This window comes from Lonchura striata, chromosome Z, assembly GCF_050655825.1.
Source record: "Lonchura striata isolate lonStrDom1 chromosome Z, ASM5065582v1, whole genome shotgun sequence".
NCBI lineage: Eukaryota > Metazoa > Chordata > Aves > Passeriformes > Estrildidae > Lonchura > Lonchura striata.
Window position 1 is genome coordinate 20,828,183 of NC_140740.1, and position 24,535 is coordinate 20,852,717.

Consider the following 24,535-nt stretch of genomic DNA (forward strand, 5'->3'; position numbering starts at 1 on the left):
TTGGCCCAAGACATAAATAGAACTTAGAAAGCTGACTACTTCTTTATTATATTAAACAACTAACTACCATGTATGGTATTTATAAGGTAAACCAAGGTTGTCTCAGATTTGTTGTCTCAGCCAAACACTGATTGAGTGGTTTCTATCATGTGATAGTAGCAGCTGCCAACAAAATTGGAGTGATCTTCACATTTTGTATTTTTGCTAAATTATAAATACAGCAATATCTTTGGCAATAGTCTCTCAAAACATAGGCTTTTGATTGAAAGGCACAACAAGAACTTTTTGGACTCTAATAGTCATGCTCTAAATCCATTTTAGTTTACTGCATGACTAATATGAAGGCTGATATATCTACCTGTTTACATGTAGAGTATGTGAAGTTCTTTTGATTTTAACAGACTGTAGTCTTTAAAAAAACCACTTACAGGTAACTTGAGCACAAATAAATGTCTGTGAAGTTTTAGTACTGTCAATTATCTGAACTCAATTTTTATTCATTGTTTATGTTGAAAGTTTGATAGAAAACTAAAAAAAAATTTAATAGTTTTAAAGTTTTAAAATAGAACCGTATTGGGGGATGTCTTTCTTTGCATCTGTATTTGAACTTTTGATTTTCAAAGTGAGTTCTACTTTTAGACTGGGTTCTATTTTTCCTTTTGTATGGCTTTCAAAGAAAGATATTCTGTATTTTGTAATAAAGTTTTCCTTTTAATTGAACGAGCCAATTTAAATCAACAGCATTTCTATAGACTTAAAACAACTATAAATAATAAAATCAAAGGAAAATTTCCTTCTCAAGTATTAAATCCATTATGGATATAATAAAATATATACCTACTTCAACTGCTTATTTCTGTAATATGATTGTTTCTCTATTTGATTTCTACCCCCCATCTTGACATTAATATTAAACTAATGGAGAAAGTTATTCAACAGTTCTACAAAAAGCTCTACAAATGCTGTCAGAGGAACTAAGCACTTGCTGTCTTTTAATCTGATGTCTTCAAACTATCTTTAAACCTGTTATTAAAAAGCACTAGAAACTGAACAGATCAGCATTACATTTTGAAAAATTTATCCCTTGTTTTTTTGATAACCAAATCCTGTATTTTTCTATAAATCAGCAGCAAGTCATTTCCTTCTGGAAACTAGCCACAGGCCAACAATGCTTTCTCATCCTCTGAAGGCTGAGGTCCTGAAGTACCAGCCAGTATCATAATTTTCTTGTGCTTTCATTCTTTTTTCCTTTCCTTTTCTGGGTGGTGTACTGACTGTGGGTGAATGTACTCTACCAGTGTTTCAAGCCACATGGGAATACGTGTAATAGCAGCAATTTTTAATTTATATTCCCTCAGAGTAGAGGCAATCTGGATGATATATCCTCAAAGAGTGGTTTAGTAAAAAGATGTGCAATCTACCCAATTAAGCTGACCAGCAGTACCAAAAATAAGCAATGATTTCAAAAACATCTAGCTGCATTAAAAACTTTTGTAACTATAAATATAAATAAGCAAACAATTTTTTTTTAAAAGAAATTGAAATGTTACATAAATATTCTTCACTCTACCCTGAAATCATGCTTTGTATAGTCAAGAGAAGTAATTCTTGGACTATAAGTGTGAAATATGTTAAATAAACAAATGAGCTTGGAGAAATATTTTTCAAACCATACTTTATGGACAACCTATTAGTAAGACAGGAAATGGCTTTGCCACAAAAGCATGATAAGTTGTTGTCTGTCCCTTATTACTTGACAAGTGCAATAATCCACAGACTTCTGGCCCAAAGATTGAGTAAAATATGGCACAAATGTAAACAATAGTTCCTGTCCAAGGAATCTCACAGCACAAAAGAAAGGACACACAGTCATTCATAAAAGAGTTTGTGATGCAATAGAGCCAATTCCAAACAATTAGAATTTATATATTGGCAGGTTGACTTAAAACCATGGAATGGGATAAGGAATTAAAAATATAACTGCTCTGTTTTTCATTTTCTATTTGTATTATGCCTCTAAGTGTTCCTCTTCCAAGGTTTTCTCCATATAAGAATATATATCCATATACATAGAGATGGATGGATGGATGGATGGATGGATGGATGGATGGATGGATGGATGGATGGATGGGAAATAGATAGATAGATAGATAGATAGATAGATAGATAGATAGATAGATGGATAGACAGACACATTTTTTTCTTCATTGTTTTAAGGGAAGTACCTACAGGTAGGAGATTTTGTCAAAGCAGGCAGTACACTAAAACTTGTTTGACAGGAATAATAAATAGTATGAAGGAAACAGTCTACCTACTGAATTTCATATCTGTGTAGGTAGTCAACACAAGCCTTTCCAGCTCTAATTCCAAGTAACAAATAACACATGAGAGTCACATCAATGAAACTTTGAGAATAAGCTTGAATGGCTAAATGCTGCTGTTCATATAAAAAAATTCTAAAATCTTGCAGTGGGTGTCATATACAAAGGTTGGGCGTGTCTGTCTTCAGCTAACTCATGTGACTTCTTACCAAAGAAGAGATCCATGCAAGCCCACTCTCAGTAGACTTCAATGAAAGTCTGTAAAAATTGGGCCTTTATTAGGCTTCCACCAGTTGTGTAAGTGTTCACTTAGTAATATACTTAGTTATTCTCTGTGTCTAATAACAGTGTCTCAATATTTGTATTTATAAAAAGACAGCTTGAAAGATTTGAAAAGGAAAGAGCCCTGAGTTCACGTGTAATGAACAATTAAGTGAGTCATACAAACTGGTTCTTCATAAATGAGATCTTAAAGACAGGAATGAATGACTTCTTTTATTACAAGAAGTTTCAAATGTTCCTCAAGACTAATTTGTTTCTTTAGATAAAATCCCTTTCCAAGTGAAGTCTGGGGGAATTTTATGCTTTCTTTAAATGAGACAGGGATTTCACTGTTTTTTCTGTATGCATTCTTGATCACTAGGACTCAACACTGTCTTCTGTTGCACACTGCAATACATATTCATGTTAAAATTCAGAAAATAGAAAAAGGCATTGCAAATTAGAAAATGTCTGTATTTCATGCCTGTCCTGAGTCCTGAAAGGGATAGCTGATGACTCTTGGATCTGGACTGGAGCAATGACTTTGCTGTGAAAAAGAAAACAAGAAATACTTTTAATCTCGTGAAGTTGTGACCTCAGGCCAACATGGAAGTTCCTGAGAGCATTAAGTTAACATGATGCCTGCCATTTAACTTTCAATGTGATCCACCATTTAAGATATTGAATCCAATCATTCCCTTTCTTTTCCAAATCTCTTACAAGGTCATTTTTCCTGTGATAACAGCTGGAGCAGTCTCCCAGTAACAGAAGCCAAAGGAGACAGGGATGGGTTAGGTATCTTTTCAAATAAGTCATCCTCTTTATAATTAGAATTATACTTGTCTTGAAATATATTTCATTGAAAAGTAGTTTCCTCAAAATGATAATTTATTTCAAACAGCCCAGAAAGGAAATAATTTGTCATCAACAAATAATTTGTTAAAAGCAGATGGTTGACAAAAGAGTCATGGCTTCAAACTGAAACAACACAGATTTAGATTAGGTATTCAGAAGGAATTATTGACTAAGGATTGTAAGGCTCTGGCAGAAGCTGCCCAGAGAAGCTGTGAGTGCCCCATCCCTGGACGTGCTTAAGGCCACCTTGGATGGAGTTTAGAGTAAATTCTAGCAAAATGTGTCCCTGTCCTTACCAGGGAACTTGGAGCTGGGTATTTTTACATTTTTTTCCAACCCAAGCTATTGTGTGATTCTGTGTCATGATTTGTCAAAGGTCTCTTTCTGGCAGTCAAAAGAGATAAGTTCTCTCTTCTTCCCAGGAATGTATTTTTCTCCTATATATCTTCAGAAAGTAATATATTTTTCAGCTATATAGTTTTCTCTTTGACATAAGTCACATTCTGTTGTTGCTTTCTTTTTCTCAATTATCACAATGTTGAAACAACCCATACTAAAAAAAAAAAAAAAAAACTTCTCATTTTTTACATAAACAGGACTAGAATTGAGCGTCTTGTCAACTAGTGTATTTCTAAGAGCATTGTTAAGTCCTGAAAGCATATTTAGGGTAGATGATTATCTCAGATCTCAGGAAAAGGCCACATATGAGTTGTTCACATGCTAGGAGATCAGGGCTATGCCTGTAAGTTGGAGATTTAAACAAGATTTTTTGGAAAACCTGTGATGCAAGCTAAGTTTCAGACATCCACCTCATCACTAATAGGAGAAGCACTGACCTCTCCTATTAGACTACACATTAGTGTGGAAGACTAGTGTATTCCTAGTGCAGAACATGGACATAACATTTGCAAATGTCAAGTGAGAATGAGGAGGAAGCACCATGCTAGGTCAGGGACCTTGCATGTGCTATCTCCTCATGGCAGTTGATACTACACCAGTGGTGGGGGCAGGAGACCTGTTTTACATGGAAGAGCCATGACTCTCTGATCCCTGAGGTTTGGGCCTTAGAAAACTGTGACACAAAGAATATATTTCTGTTGCTCATAGTGGAGTGCCCATGTGTTTAAACTACAAACATGTAATATTTATAAAACACAAAACTGAAGACTACTGTATAATTAAGTGATTTTCCTCAATAGTTTCAAATTAGTCACTGTTTTGATTAGCTGAAGCTTCAATCAAAACAAGATGATGTGAAATATATGGATTCTGAAAAGAGCATAACTATAGATAAAGGTGTTAGAACAAAATTGTGGAAATGGAAATAAATTAATCAATACAATCAGAAGTACAGCTATCAGAAAGACAATATTTTTTTCATGAAAGCTGTGTGATCTGAGATTCCTGATATGAGATGCCACTAAATAATTATGAAAGCAGATAACAAGATCCTATGATTGGACATTATATTATAAGCATACTGGCAATAGTAATTGTAGTTCAAGACTGAAAAAAAAACCAAACAGGACCTTAACTTGGATCATCTACTACTCTGTTTATTTGCTGAGTTTAAAAAAAAAAAAAAAAGAAAATAAGGAATAATAATGATCATCCTTGAAGAAGAAAGCACATTTCCCCTTCCCTAAGTGGATAACTTACCACAGCCCTTCATTGTCTATGATATACACGCCTATTTCTAAGGGTTGCAAGGAGAGAGTCCATGTGCTGAAATATCTGCCTGCCATCTGGGAAGACTAATTGCAATGAGAAAATTATTCTGAAGGGTTCCTCATTGCTTATGTGGGTAGCCACAGGCTAATTCAAATAGTCAGGTGGCAGCTTTACCTTTTTTTTTTTTTTTTTTTTTTAAGGTGTGAACTCCTAAAGTGGGAAAATACTTACTAGAAGTACTAATTTAGAAACATTTAAGTACAGCTCTTATTATAGCAATAAAACATAACCACAGTGTTGGTGATCAGGTTAGCTTGCCATGCACCTGACTGAACAGTGAAGTGTTTGCATGAGGTGTGATGCACAGGTGAGTTTTCTGCTTATATATATTAATTCTGTATTTAAATTTCTTTTTGAGAGCCTTGGTGATCAGTCAAAATGTCATATATATGAGATATGCATTCAGTATAACCAAATAAGAAGTAGAAATCCTCCATGAAATCTAATGTATGTATGCATCTTGGAAGAAATATTAAAGTTTTCACAAGTAAAACCATACACTTATTGGAAAAATGTAATGAGTATTAGTATTTATTAAAACTCCTTCAATATTTGAAAATTCATTTTGTCTTAAAATTAATCTCAGGTTCCTAAGGATCTTGTAAATTCGCAACTCATATTGTCATTAAAAAGCACTAGAATAAACAAATGAGAGATTAAATAAAGGACATACAAATTGTATATCTTGTTTTTCTTTCTTCCACTTTAGTTCTTCAGACTACCATAGAGGATTTTTCATTCAGTCTTTGAAATCACAAAAAAGAAAAAAAAAAAGGAACAAGTAGGAACATGACAGTTTCAGATGTTCAAGAAATCAAATTCCTAAAATTTTCCAAATTTTCAAGATTTAAAGACTGTGAATTATTAAAATGATGTTCAAGAATATTGAGAGATAAGAAAAAAAGTTACTCTTTTCTCCTTCATGTTATCTTAATATGTGGAAAGTTTCCTGGCTTAAATGTTCAATATAGATTTATTGTTGTAATTCTGAGAATATTAAGAATTGTAGCCACTTTACAACGCCTGTAACACCACCAATGACCAAAACTCCTTTAAAGGTACAGGTGTTATAATAGGGGATGAAAAGAGAGAAGTAAACTTTGCTCTCTGTTCTGTCCTGGTTTAGCTCATGCCCTTCTAGTATCCTTAAAATCTTAAAATTAAGATTAAGATGCTTAAGACAGTATTACATGAATTTGTAGGACAGTTAAAAATGTAGCTTTTCATTATTAAATTAATTTTTTAATAATTCTTCTTGATTGGATAACTATCAGTGCATAAAAATAACTTTTCTGAGTTTTTTAAAAGTGAAATTATAGGGATTAATCATGTAGTTTGTACTTGGATGGAATTCATTCAACAGTCAATGGCACTTGTGCCTAAACGAAAAATGTGAGAGCATTTCCAAGAGGAGTGTTCTGTGCTCAAAAAGCATTTGTCTTTACATTCTGCCATTAGTCCAAATACAAAGTCTGGCACTGAATTTCATAACACGTGCTGCTCCACTAACTTGTCTAGAAACAAATTCTTTACTGCATAAAATATTTTTACTCTTACAAATTGGTGTCACAAACAATACAAGGAATTTTGTTTTCTGAAAACTTGTTGAATTAAAAATGCTGTAAATTTTAAAATGTTCTATTCCATTAAAAAATATAGCTTTTAACCAAATAAAAATGTAAAGCAAACTTGCCCTAAAATCCATCTGTTTTCATTTTCTTATGATCTATAATCAGGAAATCCATTCATATACGACATATAATTTTTGTGCTTTCAGGTGGATAGCAGAATGATATGTTCTGCATATGGTCACATCTAAATTGATAATTGTCAAGGCAGAATGTAATTTTAAAGTATAGTATGAAGGAAGATTTACTTTGTACATTAGAAGTCTTATGCATTTGTTTTACCTCTGAATGTAAATTAAGCCGTTCTCTTTGGTGGATTTATCTGAAAGTGGGACAGCTGCCTTAAAGCAGGCCACAGCCCTCTTGAATTAAAAGGGTACAGTTTAAAGAGCTGGTTTACATGCAGATTCTTCTTAACTTTAAACCACATGAATACATTCATCACTTATTTCCAAATGATGGGTTTCTGTATTATTGGTTTAAGGTCCACAGTCTTACATTCCTGAATCCTCACTATACCAAAAGAATAAGTTTGGTGTCTGGAAATAGGAACTGTTATTATATGGCTTCAAAATACTAGCAGGCATAGTATGCCACAAAAAACAGAAATCTGCTGGCAGAGAAATGCTAGAAGTAGTTCTTAAAAAGAATTTGATGTTTTTAAAATATAAATATAATGGCTGTTCAAACTATTTTAGATCAGTAAAGGTTAGATGAATGTTTCTGAAGAATAAAGCTATCTACAGAAGCACTCTTTCCCCTAAGCACTGTTTCTTTATAGTATATAATATTAAGTAAATCTTAGGTAGGAAATGCGAGTTCTTTCTTGTAAGGTGATTTATTCTCCAAAAGTCACAGCTAGAAATATATAGGATACAGTGGAATGCATTTTGCTATATATCTTAGGTCCTATATTGTAGAACTGAAAAAAACTCAGTAGTGCTTCAAACAGTTCCATTGCCACTTCCTGAGCAAATCCTTGTCATCTGACAGATTTCACAGACAGTTTTACATCCTGCTGGTAAAATACCTCCTGTATGAAACTGACACCAGAGAAATCCAACTTTTGCTTCAGTTTCTTCTATTGATCACTTCATGCCTTGATTTTCAGTACCCAGTTTGTAAAAGATGAACTTTTTTAAAACACAGTGTGGTTTCTGGTAGAAAATACTGTTGTATATTCAAAATGCCCCTTGTAATTTCAAACATAGCATTAATTAGAGCATAATAGATAGCTCATCTATGTTGACAATAATTGTTCATTTTAAAGAAAAAAAAGCCTACTGGTACAAAATGAAAAACTTTTGAAAGCACTCTGCTGAATTTGCTTGGTAAGTCTAAAATACATTTCAGACCTCATTTTGTTTTCCTAACTGTATGATATTATTAAGGAAATAAACAACAAAATTTGCTATGAAAAATATTTTAGTGCAAAATCTCCAAAGCCATTTTAATACAGACTATTAGAAGTGATCTGAGCGGTCTTAAATTTTCATCATATTGCAAATTCTTGGAGATCATGATAATAGAAATTGTGAGAAAAAACAATCCAGGCCACAGCAGTTACTGAAAGTACATGACAAGTACAGAATTCAAGCAGTTTTTAATAATTTTCCTGTGCCATAATACTAGTGTTCACTGTTCAGGGTCTTCCAAAGCCTGGTGGTTTTTTATTTAATAGCCTTTGACAAATTTTTCCATGGATTTTCTGATTTGGTAAGTACAAGTGGCTGATGCACTTGAGGATTAAAAGCTTGAAAATCTTAATTAGGGTCAGACACACTTCATTATCCTAACCAGAGAAGCAAATTGTTGTCGTGTACTGTCATTTTTATGCCTATATCATAGACATTATCAAATTTAGTTCCATAATCTATGTTCTTTAGGGCTATAAACACCATTTCACACGGGGCAGGGGGATGGGGGAGATATTGTGGTCTTCACTGACTTTGGGAAAACAGGAAATTTGGACTTCCAGGGTTTCTGACCCAGAGGGCTCTGCCACACTGAGTAATTTATCCTCTCACACAAATATTAGGCTGTGTGCTGCAGCTTGTAAGCAAAAGCTGAGCTCAGAAAAGTCTTCCATAGCATTTGTTTCTTTGGTATTTACCCAAGGTAGAAGTTTTCTCTTTCCATATTAATTTTCATGCTGTTCCCTCTCTATAGCTGGGCAGTTTCTTACCTCTCTTGAATTGTGTAGACAGAATTTCAAGGTTACACTAAAAAGTCATCTTTTTCCCTAGATTTTATGTAGGTAAGAGGTAAAATCAGGGGAATGAAATAGTGGAATGGTAGGTCATTAACCTTATGGACACACAGTTGTCAATGCAATGAGGTTAGAGAATATTCTCTTCTAAAAATGATAAAGGAAACTTTTGCTTGTGAGAATTGTTCCTGGGGCCTGCAGAAGAGAGAAGATGAAAGATATGGTGGTATTTTCCAATCAGGTTATGATCTTGCTCCCATTGATTTTTGTGTTTATAGAACCAGGTCCAAGAAGTATAGTGAAAGTGAGCCGAAAGAATTTATGAATCCTTCTGGTGCTCCCCCCACCTTTTGTGGAAATCATAGCTTTGCTATACTCATCCTTTGTTTAAAAGAAAAAAAAAAAAAAAAAAAAGAAAAACAAGAAAAAAAAGAAAAAAAAGAAAAAAAAAAGGCACAATCTTCTGTAGATGTCAAGAAAATATTCAATACTTTGACAGTTTTTATGCCCTTAAATTATCTGACTTTTCTGATTTTTGTAAGGCAAATGTCAGATGTTGGCTGTTACAAGGGCACAGTATATTGTGCTATATGCCACAGTGCTGTAAACAAAATTGTATCATTGAGTTAATTTCAGGACATCACAGAGATGTCAGCAGTCATGACAGAGAGCATTTGAAGACCAGTTGTTCCAAATATAGCACATGTTGTACTTTCCTACAAAGATACATGACACAGATATCTACCATGAGTTTTTGATTTCACAGTTTTAGAAGGGCTTAAAAGATACAGTGGGCTTCATCAAACTATTCTCTCTCTTTTTTTTTTTTCCCTCTTTTTTTTACCTTAACAGGAAATGGATATGGAAACCCCCGCAACTCACCAGGTCTGCTGGTCTCACCTGGCAACTTAAACAAGAATATGCAAGCAAAATCTCCACCTCCAATGAATTTGGGAATGAACAACCGTAAACCAGACCTCCGTGTGCTTATTCCACCTGGCAGCAAGACTACCATGCCATCAGTGGTAATGAATTTTCAAAGCTTTTCTTTTTATCTACTTCAGATAAGAGTGATTTAGGAATTTCAAGGCTGGCTCAGGAAACTAAATTCTCGATTGTTCGGTTTTTCTAACTAGGGCTTGACAACAAGCTGAGGATGTAGTCTGAGCCTCTTTGATTGTTTGGGGTTTTTTTTTGAAGTCTTATTTTCTTCCTACCCTTTGTCTGTTGAGCTGCAAAGTAGGAACTGTGTCCTAACTGTGCACAGCCTAACCATCTGCAGTCTCTCTCCCAGCTAGCTGACTCTTTCCTGAAGTTGTTATAAAGGCTAAATTTAACCCTGAGCATTTCTAACCTATTATGTTTTTCTTAAATATTTAGCCAAACAGATTCTTAGCAGATGGCATATTAACAGTTACAAATTAATTTGAGCCGTATCACTGTGAACTCCATATTCTGTAATGATAAGTAAATAGACAGAGCAAGAGAAAAAGGAGCATGAAATTTCTGTATGTTCTGCCAGGACTAGTAAAATTTCGGCAATATACTATGCTAGAAGGTTGAATTGGGAAGGTGTTGTGTTCTTGTCTTGAACTTTCTTTTCGAAAGTTTGTGTATCCAAGTAAAGCTGTTTTAAGTGATTTAACATTAAAAGCAAACTTAATTTAAAAAGTCATTCCAGTGATGCAATTTTCTATTTTATAACAAACATTATTGAAACAACTTCTAAGTTGACTTCTTCAGCTTTATGAAAAATCAATTAATCATCAAACTAAAACAGCCCATAAATGTGATGCTACCTCCTAAGTCAAAAAGTGACAAATAGTCCTACAGGGCAGTACTGAAAGTTGATCAAGACAGTGACAAACTGTCTGCTTCAAATTATTATTCCAAGCCCCTTAAAAATTATATTTTCCAAGAGACTCTGTGAGTGGTCAGGTACAGCAAGACAATCTGCAAACAATGAGACTGTGGAAGACAAATGAATTCTTGGAGAAAGTCTTGTGCTGAAAACTGGATAGGTTGTTCCTACAATTGAGTCAACCATTCCATTAGGAGGACAAATAAGAGATCTATGAGGTGTATATTTTCCAAGATATGCTCAGAAGGTGTTTAATTTTCTGCCCCTGTGAAATGAAAATATTCCCTAAGCTAAAACCTGCATCCTGGTAAATATTTATATTTACTAATTTTTAATACTACTTTCCTTTGCAATCAGTCTGAGGATGTTGATCTGCTTCTGGTAAGTGGTAATGATGTTCATCTTAATAATGAATTTTTTAAAAAACAGTTATTTTTATAATGTAGGTAAAATGTTGGTTGAAATAACATGGAAAATAACTATGATGTGAACAAAAAAGTCATTGCAATTTTTTAAATGTAGCAATAGAAGACCAAATGCCTTGTTGCACATATTCAAATTAAGCATGCTAGAATTAAGCTTTCTTTTTTTGGTGATGCATGGAGAGCATGCAAACTTATGTTTTTGAAGATGATGTAGCCTTATGACAGCCTCCTTTTTTGGTGACTCTTTAGCCCTTTTTTCCTGCCACTCACATAATTAGAGTTCTCTAGTGTAATTCTTATATTGCAACACCTAGTGCCATGGAGTTAAAGTGTGTAACTGCTGTGCAATCTAATGGAGTAGTGAGAGCTCCATCCCATGGTAAGAGTTCAGTGTTCATCAGTCTAGGAGTGCACCTCATTTTCAAACCCTAGCAGAGCTGGGTTTTTCTTTTGCCTTTTTTTTTGCTTTGTTTTGCTTTTTGGGTTTCATTGTTTTTTGTGGTAGGTTTTTTTTTTCCTATGTAAGTGAAAAGGAAAACAATGGGAATAGAGCTCATATATTTCATTAGTTTTTCACATGATCTGTTCTTCTACCCACAATAAAAGCAGTCTTACTAGTTCAGTTACCTAGGAGATACTGATGTAATGGGTTACTATGGTGACAACTGGTCTCTTGAAAGCTTGTAAATGATAGGGTTGGCAGAGTTCATCAAAGCCACATGTTAAATGATTAATTTCTAGAAATTTGTAATAGCCTGTATTTCTCATGCGCAAAACATTCCCAGAAAGCAAATACATTCAACTGACTTATAACTGGTCAATAATATGTTTCTTTTACTTACTTTAAAAGAATCAAAGGATAAATAACTCCCAGTCTGCTCAGTCATTGGCTACTCCAGTGGTTTCCGTAGCAACTCCTACTCTACCAGGGCAAGGGATGGGAGGATACCCATCAGCCATCTCAACAACATATGGTACTGGTAAGTATGGGTGCAGGATGCAAAGGATGGGGAAGGGAGCAAGGTGCTGATAAGTGTCTATCTCAGTATTAATAAATTAGTAAATGTTCTTCGGGGAAAATGAAAAATTCATAGCTGTTATACCTTTGCATTACATTTGCTTATTCTGCACCTGTCACTAACTTTAGGCGTATCTGTTTCAAAGTTAGCTGATTTGCTTGAAGTAAAACTGATTTGGTAGCTTTGTTTCACTGGCTTTAATTAAAAAACAAACAAACAAAGAAAAAAAAAAAAACACAACAACCTTAAAACAGTTAACAGTCCTTAGTCTTCCTTGGATATAATTTCACGAAGTTGAGTGCACCACGCTAAAGCTGTGATGGTAGTGGGAATAAGAGTTCAGTAACTGTTGGCTAACACAGCCTCTTACCTGTGAGGGTGCAGAAATGAAGTCTCAAGGCTTCTATACAGTTCCTGTTCTGTACTGCTGCTGTACAGAGTGCACACAGTGACAGATCCAACATGCTTTGAGAACACATTTATTGTTCAGAAACAGGCTGCCTGCTAGCTTCTGTAAGAAAGACTGTAAACAAATTGTTATATTTTTCAAGTCTTTCTGACTGTCTGTTTATAGTTATGGTGAATTTACAGGCTAAGGGTGCTTTAGATCTGCCAGATCCAGTAAAGTCCTGCTAGATTACAGAATAATTATTAGTGCGTTACTTGCTCCCAAATTAATGAGTTGAGGGAAGAGGAAGATTTACTTTTTCTGCTGCAACTTAATGTGATTGGTGTAATTAAAATTAAAAGGCTTACAAAATGACATGAAAATTACTATGCTAGTTGTTGTTTAATTGCTTCCTCTTTAATTCTCTCTTAATTATTGTCTTTCTGTTTTCAAATCTAGAATATTCTCTGAGTAGTGCAGATATATCATCTCTCTCTGGTTTTAATACAGCCAGTGCTCTTCATCTTGGTTCTGTGACTGGTTGGCAACAGCAACACCTGCATAACATGCCACCATCTGCCCTCAGTCAATTGGGGTAAGCAGTGCTTTCTTTATTTTACTGTCCTACAGTGGCTTCAACCTCCCCAGTAATTCCAAATGTGAAATATGTCAAGATAACATACCAGAACATATCCACTGTGTGTAAAGAATAGATTTTGCAAAGCTGGAACAATGTAATTAATGAAAAGTTTGCTAGGCAGCTACAATGAAATATTCTGTGTTCATGGCATTTTTTTCAGTAGTGTATTGTTTATTTTTTTAGTTTTTATTTCTTTAGATAAGATTTTATTTCACTACTAAAACCAAACACCTATATTGTACTGATGCCATATTTATTATTTATTTTAATTTTCAGTTACTGTTGCACATTTACAGCAAACTAGAAAAAATTTTAGTTATTTTAATAAAGTAAGATTACATAATTAATTGACCTGAGATTAAGATTAACTTTATATAATAATCACATACCTCCTTCTGCTCAACTGTGAAATTCAAGTTACATTTATTTGGAGATGATTTTTATAAGAAAATAGCGTTGTTAAACCAAAGAACCGTAAGCTTACAAAACTCGTTGTAATGTGACTGTGCTGAGGAGTACGGGTATTCCTGCCCTCTAGTGGCTAATTTTGCGATATTTATTCAAGTTTCAGAGAAATACAGTGCTCAATCATCTCAGGATCTTTAGAAGTGTGAAAATTCACAAAGAGAAATCACCTGAACAAGCAACCTCTTGGCTCATTTAAGTGAACAGGTGTATGATTTTCAAATATTTTGATATCTACAATTTCTATTCAGTATGACCATAGGCATGCACTAGTGTGGTACAGTAGCCTAATGTGTGGTCAGACATGTTGAAATTTTAAAAGGTTTAGCTATAAAAATAGAAGCAAGAGTGTATTTATGAGGAAAAAAATTAATTAATTTACTATTGAAAGGAAAACCTTTTTTCAGAAAGAGGTCTTCCACCACATATGCACCTTTTTTTTGAGATTGTTGTCATAGTGTGGAACAATTTAATACTCTAAACATGCCTTAAAATTCAGAATTCTCCTTCTACTATCTTGTTGGTAATTTGCGCTTTTAAGGAGAGTTATACAAATGTTTAAAAGGAAACAAATTTTTTAAACTTCATTTCTGTATAAATAAGTATATATAGATACAAATGTCATAAAAACATACAACTGAAATGCATGTGATAGAAAAAAATAGTCTTAATATCTTTCGCTTATACTTTTCTTTGTGAGTTTGCAGTATTTATAATTGGGTCAGCATTTAGACTTACTGTACAACTAAAATCATAAATTTTCAAATAAATTGAAAGTTCACATGTTAGATATTACTGTATAAACAATTGGTACCATACCAAGGAATGTAATAAGGCTATTTGGTTAGCAAAAATAAAAAAGTATAAACTAACTCCTAAACTAATTACATACCTTTTCAGATACATCACACATTGTGATCTGTTTCTGATTTGTATCACAGAATGTCAAAGTGTAATGTCTGTGGCTGTAGGATACATTCTGAGTTGCTACTCATTATTATTATTATTCTTTCAGTGATTTGTAAGTGAATTCAGCTATGAAAGCTGCTTCACACTTCTGGAGAAGTCTTCTATCACTGCAGAAAATCATACTCACTGAGTTCTATATGCCAGAGCATGTTTTAACTTTTGAATTACTTGAAAAACTTGAAATTCTGTAGAACATATCCTAATTTAGAATTTGCAAAAAGATTTTTAAAATGAAACAAAATTACAGTCATCTTTACATACTTGAGAAAGCACATCCAGAAATATTTTGACAACACAAATTTCAGTGCTTAGTGGGGTCATATCCTGAAAATGTTTGGCAGTGAGATGCTTGTTGTTAATAGTAGGCTATAAAAACTTGTGAGAAAACAGTTAATAGAAGAGACATACCAGGTCTCCTTCAGGTTTGGTTTTGCACCAGAGTCTAAAGGTGAAAATCAGCTCTGCTTCCTCAATGCATGACAGGAATGTGACTAGTAGTAGAATAAAATAGGCTTAGAAGCTTTATCTTGCTCCAGATAAGTCCTCAGCAATTTCAGTAGCACTGTCAGAACCATCTTGGAGGTAATCAGAGATCTCTGCAACCAAGCTCTTAGTTCTTCAAGTTGACTGTGCAATTAGGAACCAATAGACCACATTTTCACACTAGAATAATCTATGTGGTCAATATTCATGTCCTCACTCATCACTTACTCAAACCTGCATTCTAGTTGTGCATGAGCTTCAATACATTTGGAGAATCAGACAGGAGATATACACAGAGTTGTCATCATCCCAAGTTCATGGCACCGTCTTGCTCCCCAACTTGCTTCCCCCCCTTGGAATATTTACACAGCAGAGCTGTGTAAATGTTCCATGTGGAAACCAAATAGGAAGCAGCATTTCTCCATGTGGCCATCATAATCTGAACAGAAATCAAATTTTAACTACACTGGCCTCAAGAGGGACTGGTGTGCTAAGTTAAGATATTAATTTTCTTCATTGTCCGCATAAAATGAAATGTTCTCATACAATATGTGGAAAAAGGTGATGTTGTGTACCTAAGTGGACTGCCCAGCATATATTCAGTGCATGTAATTGTACACAAACCTTTGAATCATTTTCTTTGGTTTCTCAGTAGGTTTTCCCTGTTTGTTTACCGGGAATTTAGTGAAGGTTTCACATTATTACAATAGGGCATGCTTGGACCAAATTAATGTAATTATATGAAGCAACAGTGTAAAATATGCATTGATACATTTAAGTGCAAACAGCTGTTTCTACACCTATACACACCTGTACAGGAAATTAAATCATTTTGCAGCAGACAAAATTCTCATTTCTTATTGTGCACTTTCCATTCTAGGTAGAGGTCAATCCTTTATTTAGAATACAGATTTAAAGATTGCACCTAAGTACCTATTATTTCACTATTTGCATGTATGTGTATCAGTATGTTTCCTGTGCAGATTTAGCTTAGATGAGCTTCTCACAAAAATGTTAATGAAAATGTTAATGAAATATTCCAAATTATAATCAAATAAAAATATATCAAATTTCAGAAATACTTTCAGCAGCAAAAGGGTATATTTTGAAAGAACAAAGTGAATCAAAATAAGTGCTACAATTTATTTTTATTGTTTTAATATTGCTATAAAACTCAGAAATTCAGTCTTTACCTGCCAAAATTATTTCTTATCCTTTTAAAAATGTACCAAAAAAAAGGTGGTTCAAAATGCAATCCACCTGAAGCATTTATATAACTGCCGCTAATTTTTATGTGGTTATTATGTAATACCGCTGCTGCATCACAAGAAATCTGTAGAAAAGTCTGTAGAGATGCATTCTTATACTCACATCTGAGGCACTATTAAAAGGCAATATTCCAGTACAGTAATACCAGCCATGTATCATTGAAATTCAGTTTATCCCTCTAGATTTGTTCCCTTGGATACTGTCACACAGTGGAATGCCAGTGTGTTCCATGCGAACAAATTTGACTGAATATGGCTATTTTTGTCTATTTTTATCTTTTTTAATTATCCTGAGCTTTGCAAAGTGTCATGGAACTTGCTCACATCAAACACTTCTAAATCCATTCTCTAGGCTCCACCATCCTTTATTATAGAACTTTCAGGTTTAGCTATAAGCTATACATATATATATATATATATATATATGTAAAATCATATGTAATCTTATCATACTAAGCTGACAAACTGTTTACTCAGGTGAAGTCCTAGAATCTCCTAAGCAAAAAAAAAAAAAAAAAAAACAAAAAAAAAAAAAAAAAAAAAAAACACAAAACACAAAACAAAACAAAACAAAAAAAACCACCAGAAATTCTCTTTGGATTGTTTTTAACACCTTTTCAGGAAGAGTGGAATATTTCACATATTTCACTAAGTTGGAATGGCAAAGCCTTATATTTATGGTTTCTTATATGTGTTAATTTCATATTTACAGAAGCAATACAAAGAAAATATACTCTGAAAAAAGAAAAAGGTTGCATTTTTTACTGTAAAGGCTACTACTTATGAACTCTGTAACTTAGGAAATGGCCTATTGCAGATTTGACAAATTTGTCTGTATAGGAATGAAGAATTGATGAAAAAATTGAAGGCAGAACATGCTGGTTTGTTTTTTAATAAGATCCATTCATTTTTAAATGCTGCATCAATTCCTGATAAAATCAGAGGATATTATTCAATATTGAAGACATATAATTTTATTTTAAATGTGTCAGAAGGAAAAAAAAATCATCAAAGTAGTAGTAAGTGCTGTTTAAATAATACTCAGCTCTCAGTTGATGACACCCTAGAGAAAGAATTATTTCAGTAAACTAAAAGTCTACACTAAACTTACCTGTGTCTTCTACATTCTTAGAAGTCCCTTTCAAATCCCAGTATTACACCTTCTTGCATTAAAAATGCCTGCACATCCCTTTAGGTTTAAAATCTTGTGAAGTCAAGTGTTTCCCCTACTGCCTTCCTACCTCTGTACAAATAAAAACTCATTAATAGAAACCTTGAAATTCTGTTTATTGGGTAAGACACTAACGTCAGCTTAGCAAATGGTCCCTGAAGTGGAATATAATGTGAACTGCATATTGAAAATTCTGTTCTAATGATGAAAAGTCAGATTTTGCCAGGAGGTGGTGCTTTTCTACAAAATGTTGTGCAGTTGAAAGTAATCTCATTTCTCCCATAAAGTGTGTTCTCAGTATTCACTCTCCTCCCTGCCTGTTTCATCTTTCCTCTGCCATTACCTGCCCAAAAAATGCACAAAAAAGGAAGGGAAAAAAAAATAAAAACTTTAGAATACTTACATACTTACCTTTGAATAAGTTTCAGAATAGCAGTCTGTCTGCTAGTAGCATCCTTTGAGTTTGGCTTTCCTATGGGCAAACAGTGTAGCTGTCTGTCACCTTCTACTATTCCTCAGGTTCACTTTTGTAGTTTACCCAAATTCATTCTGGATTGAATCATAGATTTATGGATTTAAACCCTAAAATCATATCTAAATCCTTGCCTGCCTGTGCTATTTTGTTGATGTCAATATTAGGACCAGTAATTTTAATTCTATTCTGAAAAGCATAAAAATTACCAGACCAGAATTTTTTTCTTCTGTTTTGCATCTGAAGTCACATGTCAAAACAAACCACAGTAAAAATAGTTAAGTTCATTCTAATTAATTGGATTAAACTCATTAGAAAGTCCATGCTTCCCACCTCAGTTGATCATACACACACACAAGTATTTGTTATACAGAAACCTGAAGGTGGTTCCAACAATGCAAAGGTTCACCTTCCCAAACTTGTGTCGACACTTGATATTAAAGAAAGGAGAGAGAGAGACCCTGAAAGTGAGACCTCTCTCCAAAATGAGGGCTTGTCCCCCTAAAGTTGACCACATCTGTTGTGGTGCTATCATCTCCCAGAATTCATGAGTTCTGCTCAGACAACAGTCCCCATGATCTCTGCATGTGCTGGTCCTGTGCAAGCCTTTATACTGCTGTTTCATGTGAGTGTTTGTGCATATCTGGGGGCTCCATGCCTCCTCCGTCTGTAACTGAGTTTCCTTTCCTCCTACAGAGCTTGCACTAGCACTCATTTATCTCAGAGTACAAATCTCTCCCTGCCTTCTACTCAAAGCCTCAACATCAAGTCAGAACCTGTTTCTCCTCCTAGAGACCGTACCACCACACCATCGAGATACCAACAGCACACGCGCCATGAGGCGGGGAGATCTCCTGTTGACAGTCTGAGCAGCTGTAGCAGTTCCTACGATGGAAGTGACCGAGAAGATCACCGGAATGAATTCCACTCCCCCATTGGACTCACCAGACCTTCGCCGGACGAAAGGGAAAGCCCCTCTGTCAAGCGCATGCGGCTCTCTGAAGGATGGGCAACATGATAACATTATTACCTATTAGTTGGGATTTTTTTCTTGCAGTGTGTGTGTGCTATACCTTAATGGGAGGGGGGAGGGGGGAAGGGTTCATATGCATTATATGTGCCGTGTGTGAAAAAAAAGTCAGGTACTCTGTTTTGTAAAAGTACTTTTAACTTGCCTCAGTGATGCAGTATAACGATAAACAGAAATGCTGAGATCAGCTTAGCACTTGAGTTGTACAACAGAACACTTGTACAAAATAGATTTTAAGGCTAACTTCTTTTCACTGTTGTGCTCCCTTGCAAAATGTATGTTACAATAGATAGTGTCATGTTGCAGGTTCAACGTTATTTACAATGTAAATAGACAAAATGAAAACATTTGCCAGAAATGGCAGATCTTTACTGAGAGAGAAAGCAGCTGTTATACAACATATAGAAAATGTACAGATGTTTTGACAGATCCAGCAGTTGGGTGGCCATGAATTTATGCTAGAAAGAGACTGAGTCACCTAACATACTGAAAATGCTCACAAACATGCAGGCATTTTGTTAGAGTATGGCACTCAGTTAAAAAGGATCAAACCATTTCAAGAGGACCATACTTATAGAAATATTGAGTTCAAGGGCTGATATATTTAATTTCAAAAATTCTGGGTCTGCATCACTTATTAAATAAAAAAGTATAAAAATATGTACATTACATTTTGCTTATTTTCATATTAAAAAGTAAGACAGAGTTTGCAAAGCATTTGTGGCTTTTGTAGTTTCCTTAAGCCAAAATTTGTTCTTTTTTCTTTGATAGCTTTGCTAATCTTTTAAGCAGTCCTGAAGAAACAAGCAAAAAGGACTTTTTGTATAGAAAGCACTACCCTAAGCCTTGAGGAACTCCATGCTTTGCTAATCAAGATAACTGTTTTCTCTTTGCAGAAGTTTTGTTTTTGAAATGTGTATTTCTAATTATATAAAATATTAAGAATCTTTAAAAAAAAAAAATCTGTGAAATTAACATGCTTGTGTATAGCTTTCTAATATATATAATAATTATGGTAATAGTTTTTGTTCTCTTGATAGTGGGGAATTATATTTGTGCAGTTGCACATTTAACTATTTTCTTTCGGTTTTCTTTTAGTGGGTATACATTTTACAGATCAAAGTCAGCTGCTGAAAGACTGATCTGTAAACAATTAGACTTTACCCATAGTGTAACAACTTAAATCATTTTAATACAGCATTTTACAATCAGTTGGGTGAACTGCCATCCATTGTATATACTGATTAGTTCTTTCATGCTGTTTTGTGCATTGTAACAAGTTAAGGGCCCTTCCATTACGTAACGTCCTGCGTATCTTGTAGTTTTCCATGGGTTAAATGACAAAGTGGCGTAATTTGGCCCTTTCTCATTAATGAAGCTGGTATTCTGCCTGTCTGAATTGAATGTGCAGCTCTAACGGCTGTAAGCTATGTGAGTGCAGGTAAATGTGTGCCGAAGCAGCAGGGGGAGGCAAAGGGAGGGATCAGCACAAAAGTGCCTGTTGTGTAGATTCCTCCCCTCTCACAGACATAAAACTCTTAAAGAGATTATCAGTTCAAGGGTGGTTCAAAATCAGTTGATTTTACACAGGCAGTATTGGCCATCTGGTTCTCATGGACCTCTGCAGTCACATCATCTCACTGTGGACACATTGTTGAGCAACACTCCCTGTGTGTTTACACCGGAATAGGACTTGCTTCAGCACATGGCATCAACATTTTCTCCAGCCTCATATTGTTCCTTTGACTAAGATAGCTTGACCAGAGGGAATGTGCCATTTTCTTCAAGTCCCTCTTTGTCCCTCTTGTCTGTTAGAAAAAAAATGGTATGTTCAAGTGTTTCAGTTTAATCTTTCTGTTGGAGGGGAAAAGTGTTTAAGCAAAATGTTAGTGCCATAGTAAAAGTGTAATATTTCTCATTTTTTCAAGAGTCCTTCTAGGTCTCAACTACATCCATTGACATTATGATGAAAAATATAGCTGCAACAGCAAAATGTCAACACAAAGTACTTTGAAGTGAAATCCATGCTCTTTTTCCACCTATACATGCAGTTGCTGTGCACTGCTAAATGATGGAGTGTACTTCTCTGTAGTAGAGAATGATGATCAGACTACAGTGTGCATTAGGACATAGGCTCTTCACTTACCATGACCTTACAGAAGCCTGCCTTACAGGCACTTCCAGCCGTGCAGGGGCTAGTACATAATCTGGAAACTCTTTAAGCAGAATACTGTGCTACTTATGCATTCATTTTACCTCATGTAGCAAACTGCAGGGTAAACAAAGATACGCATGTTTAAAAAGAAAACCAAAAAATAAATTAAAAATTCAAAACAAAACAAAACAAAAAGATAAAATGGGGCCCATAATTAATTTTAAAACACAAAAACCCTGTGTTTTAAACCACTTTCTTCACCCTCAGATTAACCTGTACTCATATTCTTTTTTGAGAATTTTAAACTTTAGTGTGTCAAAAATATGCAAATGTATCACAAATATACCTTGTAATTTCAAGAAAAAATACAATTTTATTGGAATAGTAATAGGAACTTCTCAGTGGGGAAGGGGATTTGGTCTATTGATATATTAAAAATAGCCATATTAATAGTTTACCTTGCGATTTGCCTCAGCAACACATGAAAAAAATGAAAGATATCATTTAATGAAGATGCAGTGTATAATATTACTTACTGCAAGTAACTAAGCAGAAAGTAGCATGAAAAGTATTGCCTGGGCAATTTATATTAACTCTGACAGTGATTTTTTGTATAAACACAAGTAGAACAGAATCACATGAAAATAAATGCCAGTCAGCCCTCTTGTTCCTGCTGCAGAAGGCAACTAACTTATACTGGCAAAACTGTGGGGGATAATGCATATTTGCAAACTGATCTAATGATAAGAAGCACAACTTTGATTGTGAAGTCACTTTCCGTAAACTATAACTGTCTACCTTTCTTTTATCTTTTATCTGTATCTTACCATTTATTGTATTTGCAAAAGCTAATTTGGGTTTATTGTGTGATTCCTTTGTATTTAAGGAGTTTGGGGCAGAGCCCTGAAAGAGTATTAACATTTATTTTACCTTAACCCATGCTATATGATGTTTTAGGCAACATTCTTAATTGTAAGTTCAAACACCTGAAGTGGCATTCTAGACACCTGCTATTGTTATAGATAAGCTAGTCTCTATTAAAAGGTGTTGTCAGTTAGTGTTTAATTGCTAGTGACAATTATATGATATACTCTATCTGCACAACATATATATTGTATGCATTGAGCCATTCACAGTAAAGCTGCTTTCATTTCAGTGTCTCTCAAAAATTGTGGTTTATAACAAAATGGCTTATATTTTTCCCAGAAGAGGAATTTAGCAGTTTTTAATGACTAGTGTACAAATTAGCTGTTGTCCTCAGATCTTTTTTCAGGTAAAGCTAGCATAAGAATTGAACTCACAGGCTGTTTTCAAGGACATCAACCCTTTTGTATTGTATTTGCAATCCTATATACCCACTTTTATCTGTAGTCTAACAGCTGTTTTGTTCTCCTTCCTTCACCTTGAAGGTAAATGCTTTGTAATTTTTTAAAAGCCACTTGAAACCTCAATAAAGGCTGTTGCCTAAACATGGCATACTTCATCTGTTCCTGTTTGTGCCATCTGCTGTGATGTCGTCAGTTATATGGCATTAATTTCCTGCCACTACAGGTCTCTTGAAGGACTGATGGAACATTGGTATCTGTTAGAACGCTTCAGACTGTAGATGTAATAAAAGGCTTTTGTTAATATATTTTAACCAAAGATGTGGAGCAATCCAAGCTTTGAGCCACAGACTTTCTGCATCAAAACTATACATTTGATTATTTTCATAGTCACATGTTGCATTTCTACCTTCCCTTCTCATACCTCAAATTGATCCATACCTCTGTTTGATTCAAAAAAAAAGGTCATTTAAGAAAGTAATTTTTTAAAAAATTAAAAATTAAAAATGCAGTGCTAAAGTCTTTTGTGTATTTAATATCAGACCTGGGTTACCACAGGCATTACTTGGATTGCTTCAGATGGTTTGTTGTATCCTTTTTTTCTTTTTTTCTTCTCTTTCATGGGGATTTGCTTCCATAAAATAATGGTGATAACAAAATAGCTTGTAAATGGGAGCATACAAGCATTTGCAACAAATATTAAAATAGAGGCTCACAGCGGCATAAGCTGGACTTTGTCGCCACTAGATGACAAGATGTTATAACTAAGTTAAACCACATCTGTGTATCTCAAGGGACTTAATTCAGCTGTCTGTAGTGAACAAAAATGGGAAAATTTCAAAAGATTCTCCTGCTGGAAATAAGGTATAATTTGTATTTTGCAGACAAATCAGTAAAGTTACTGGCTTTCTTAGTGATATGGTGTCCGTTGTGCATTTTTTAATTAATTTAAATAGTGTTCAGTTTTCACTTTTCACAATGTAACACATGAGAGAATCGGCGCTTTAACTACCAGCAGCTGTCTCAAGGTCCCTTACTGATTATTTGTGCTTGCTTTGAAAGCTAAGCAATATTTTCTGTCACACATTACCCCACATTACCAAGTCAGGGAAATCCCATCACTGCTCTGGAGTCAGTGCCATTTGGAATGAGGCCATCTGAATCTGTCCCTAGCAGAGGAGCTAGGTGAAATAATGCCTGGCTTTCAGCTGCATAGTTAACTGACAGATAATCTAAACTCCCATATATACATATCCTGTGAATTCTACCCATGAGGACAACAATGTAAAAACCCTCCAAAAAATGCATGTTCTATCTCAAAATCATATATAATTGGATCTGCGCTCTGTCTATATTCTAAAAAAACTGCATAAGGACTGTGTCAGAACAGATCTATTCACCTTTCTATACTTTTTTCTCAGACTGTTTGCTTGGTTTTATTTGTTTGTTTATTGGGAGTTACAGGGGATTTTTCAACTAATATTTATAGTTTCAGATTTTGAGAATAAAATAATCACTTTATTTCAAAAATATGTGTTTTTACACTAGTAGCAGACAAGCTATTAAGAAGTTAAGGTGTTTGGTGAGTGTTACAATTTCAAAAATTACTTTACAAACCCTAGTTTCTAAACTAGTTTCTAAATAAGTTTATGAAAGAAAAGAGCTGTGCTGTTCTGTTCCTTTTCATGACATTTATTTTAAGAGAAATATTGTTAATATCACAGTGTTGGATACAGCCTTGAAATGAGATGCTAAAATTAAGATTGAGTGCCATTGATTTTACTACAGAATATATTTTGTACAAGTAAATAGCTTTTTTTCATCATTGGCCAGAATGAACAAAATATTTCTGAAAACGC

General features: G+C 34.4%; 1 protein-coding gene across 35 annotated transcripts in view; it reads left to right on the forward strand.

Annotated features, from left to right (window-relative positions):
• MEF2C (myocyte enhancer factor 2C) overlaps window positions 1-23,593 on the forward strand; it is a 130,945-nt gene extending 107,352 nt beyond the window's left edge. For 21 of the 35 annotated variants that reach the window (XM_085566609.1, XM_085566591.1, XM_085566595.1 and 18 more), the window contains 5 exons: window positions 9,858-10,030; window positions 11,224-11,247; window positions 12,142-12,271; window positions 13,158-13,293; window positions 18,863-23,593. In XM_085566609.1, coding sequence (XP_085422735.1) covers window positions 9,858-10,030; window positions 11,224-11,247; window positions 12,142-12,271; window positions 13,158-13,293; window positions 18,863-19,184 — 785 coding nt within the window. In that variant the 3' untranslated portion in view covers window positions 19,185-23,593. The remainder of the gene's footprint in view (window positions 1-9,857; window positions 10,031-11,223; window positions 11,248-12,141; window positions 12,272-13,157; window positions 13,294-18,862) is intronic. The other 14 variants (XM_085566604.1, XM_085566607.1, XM_085566605.1 and 11 more) reach the window with 6 other exon arrangements.
• The last annotated feature ends 942 nt before the right edge of the window (window positions 23,594-24,535 follow it).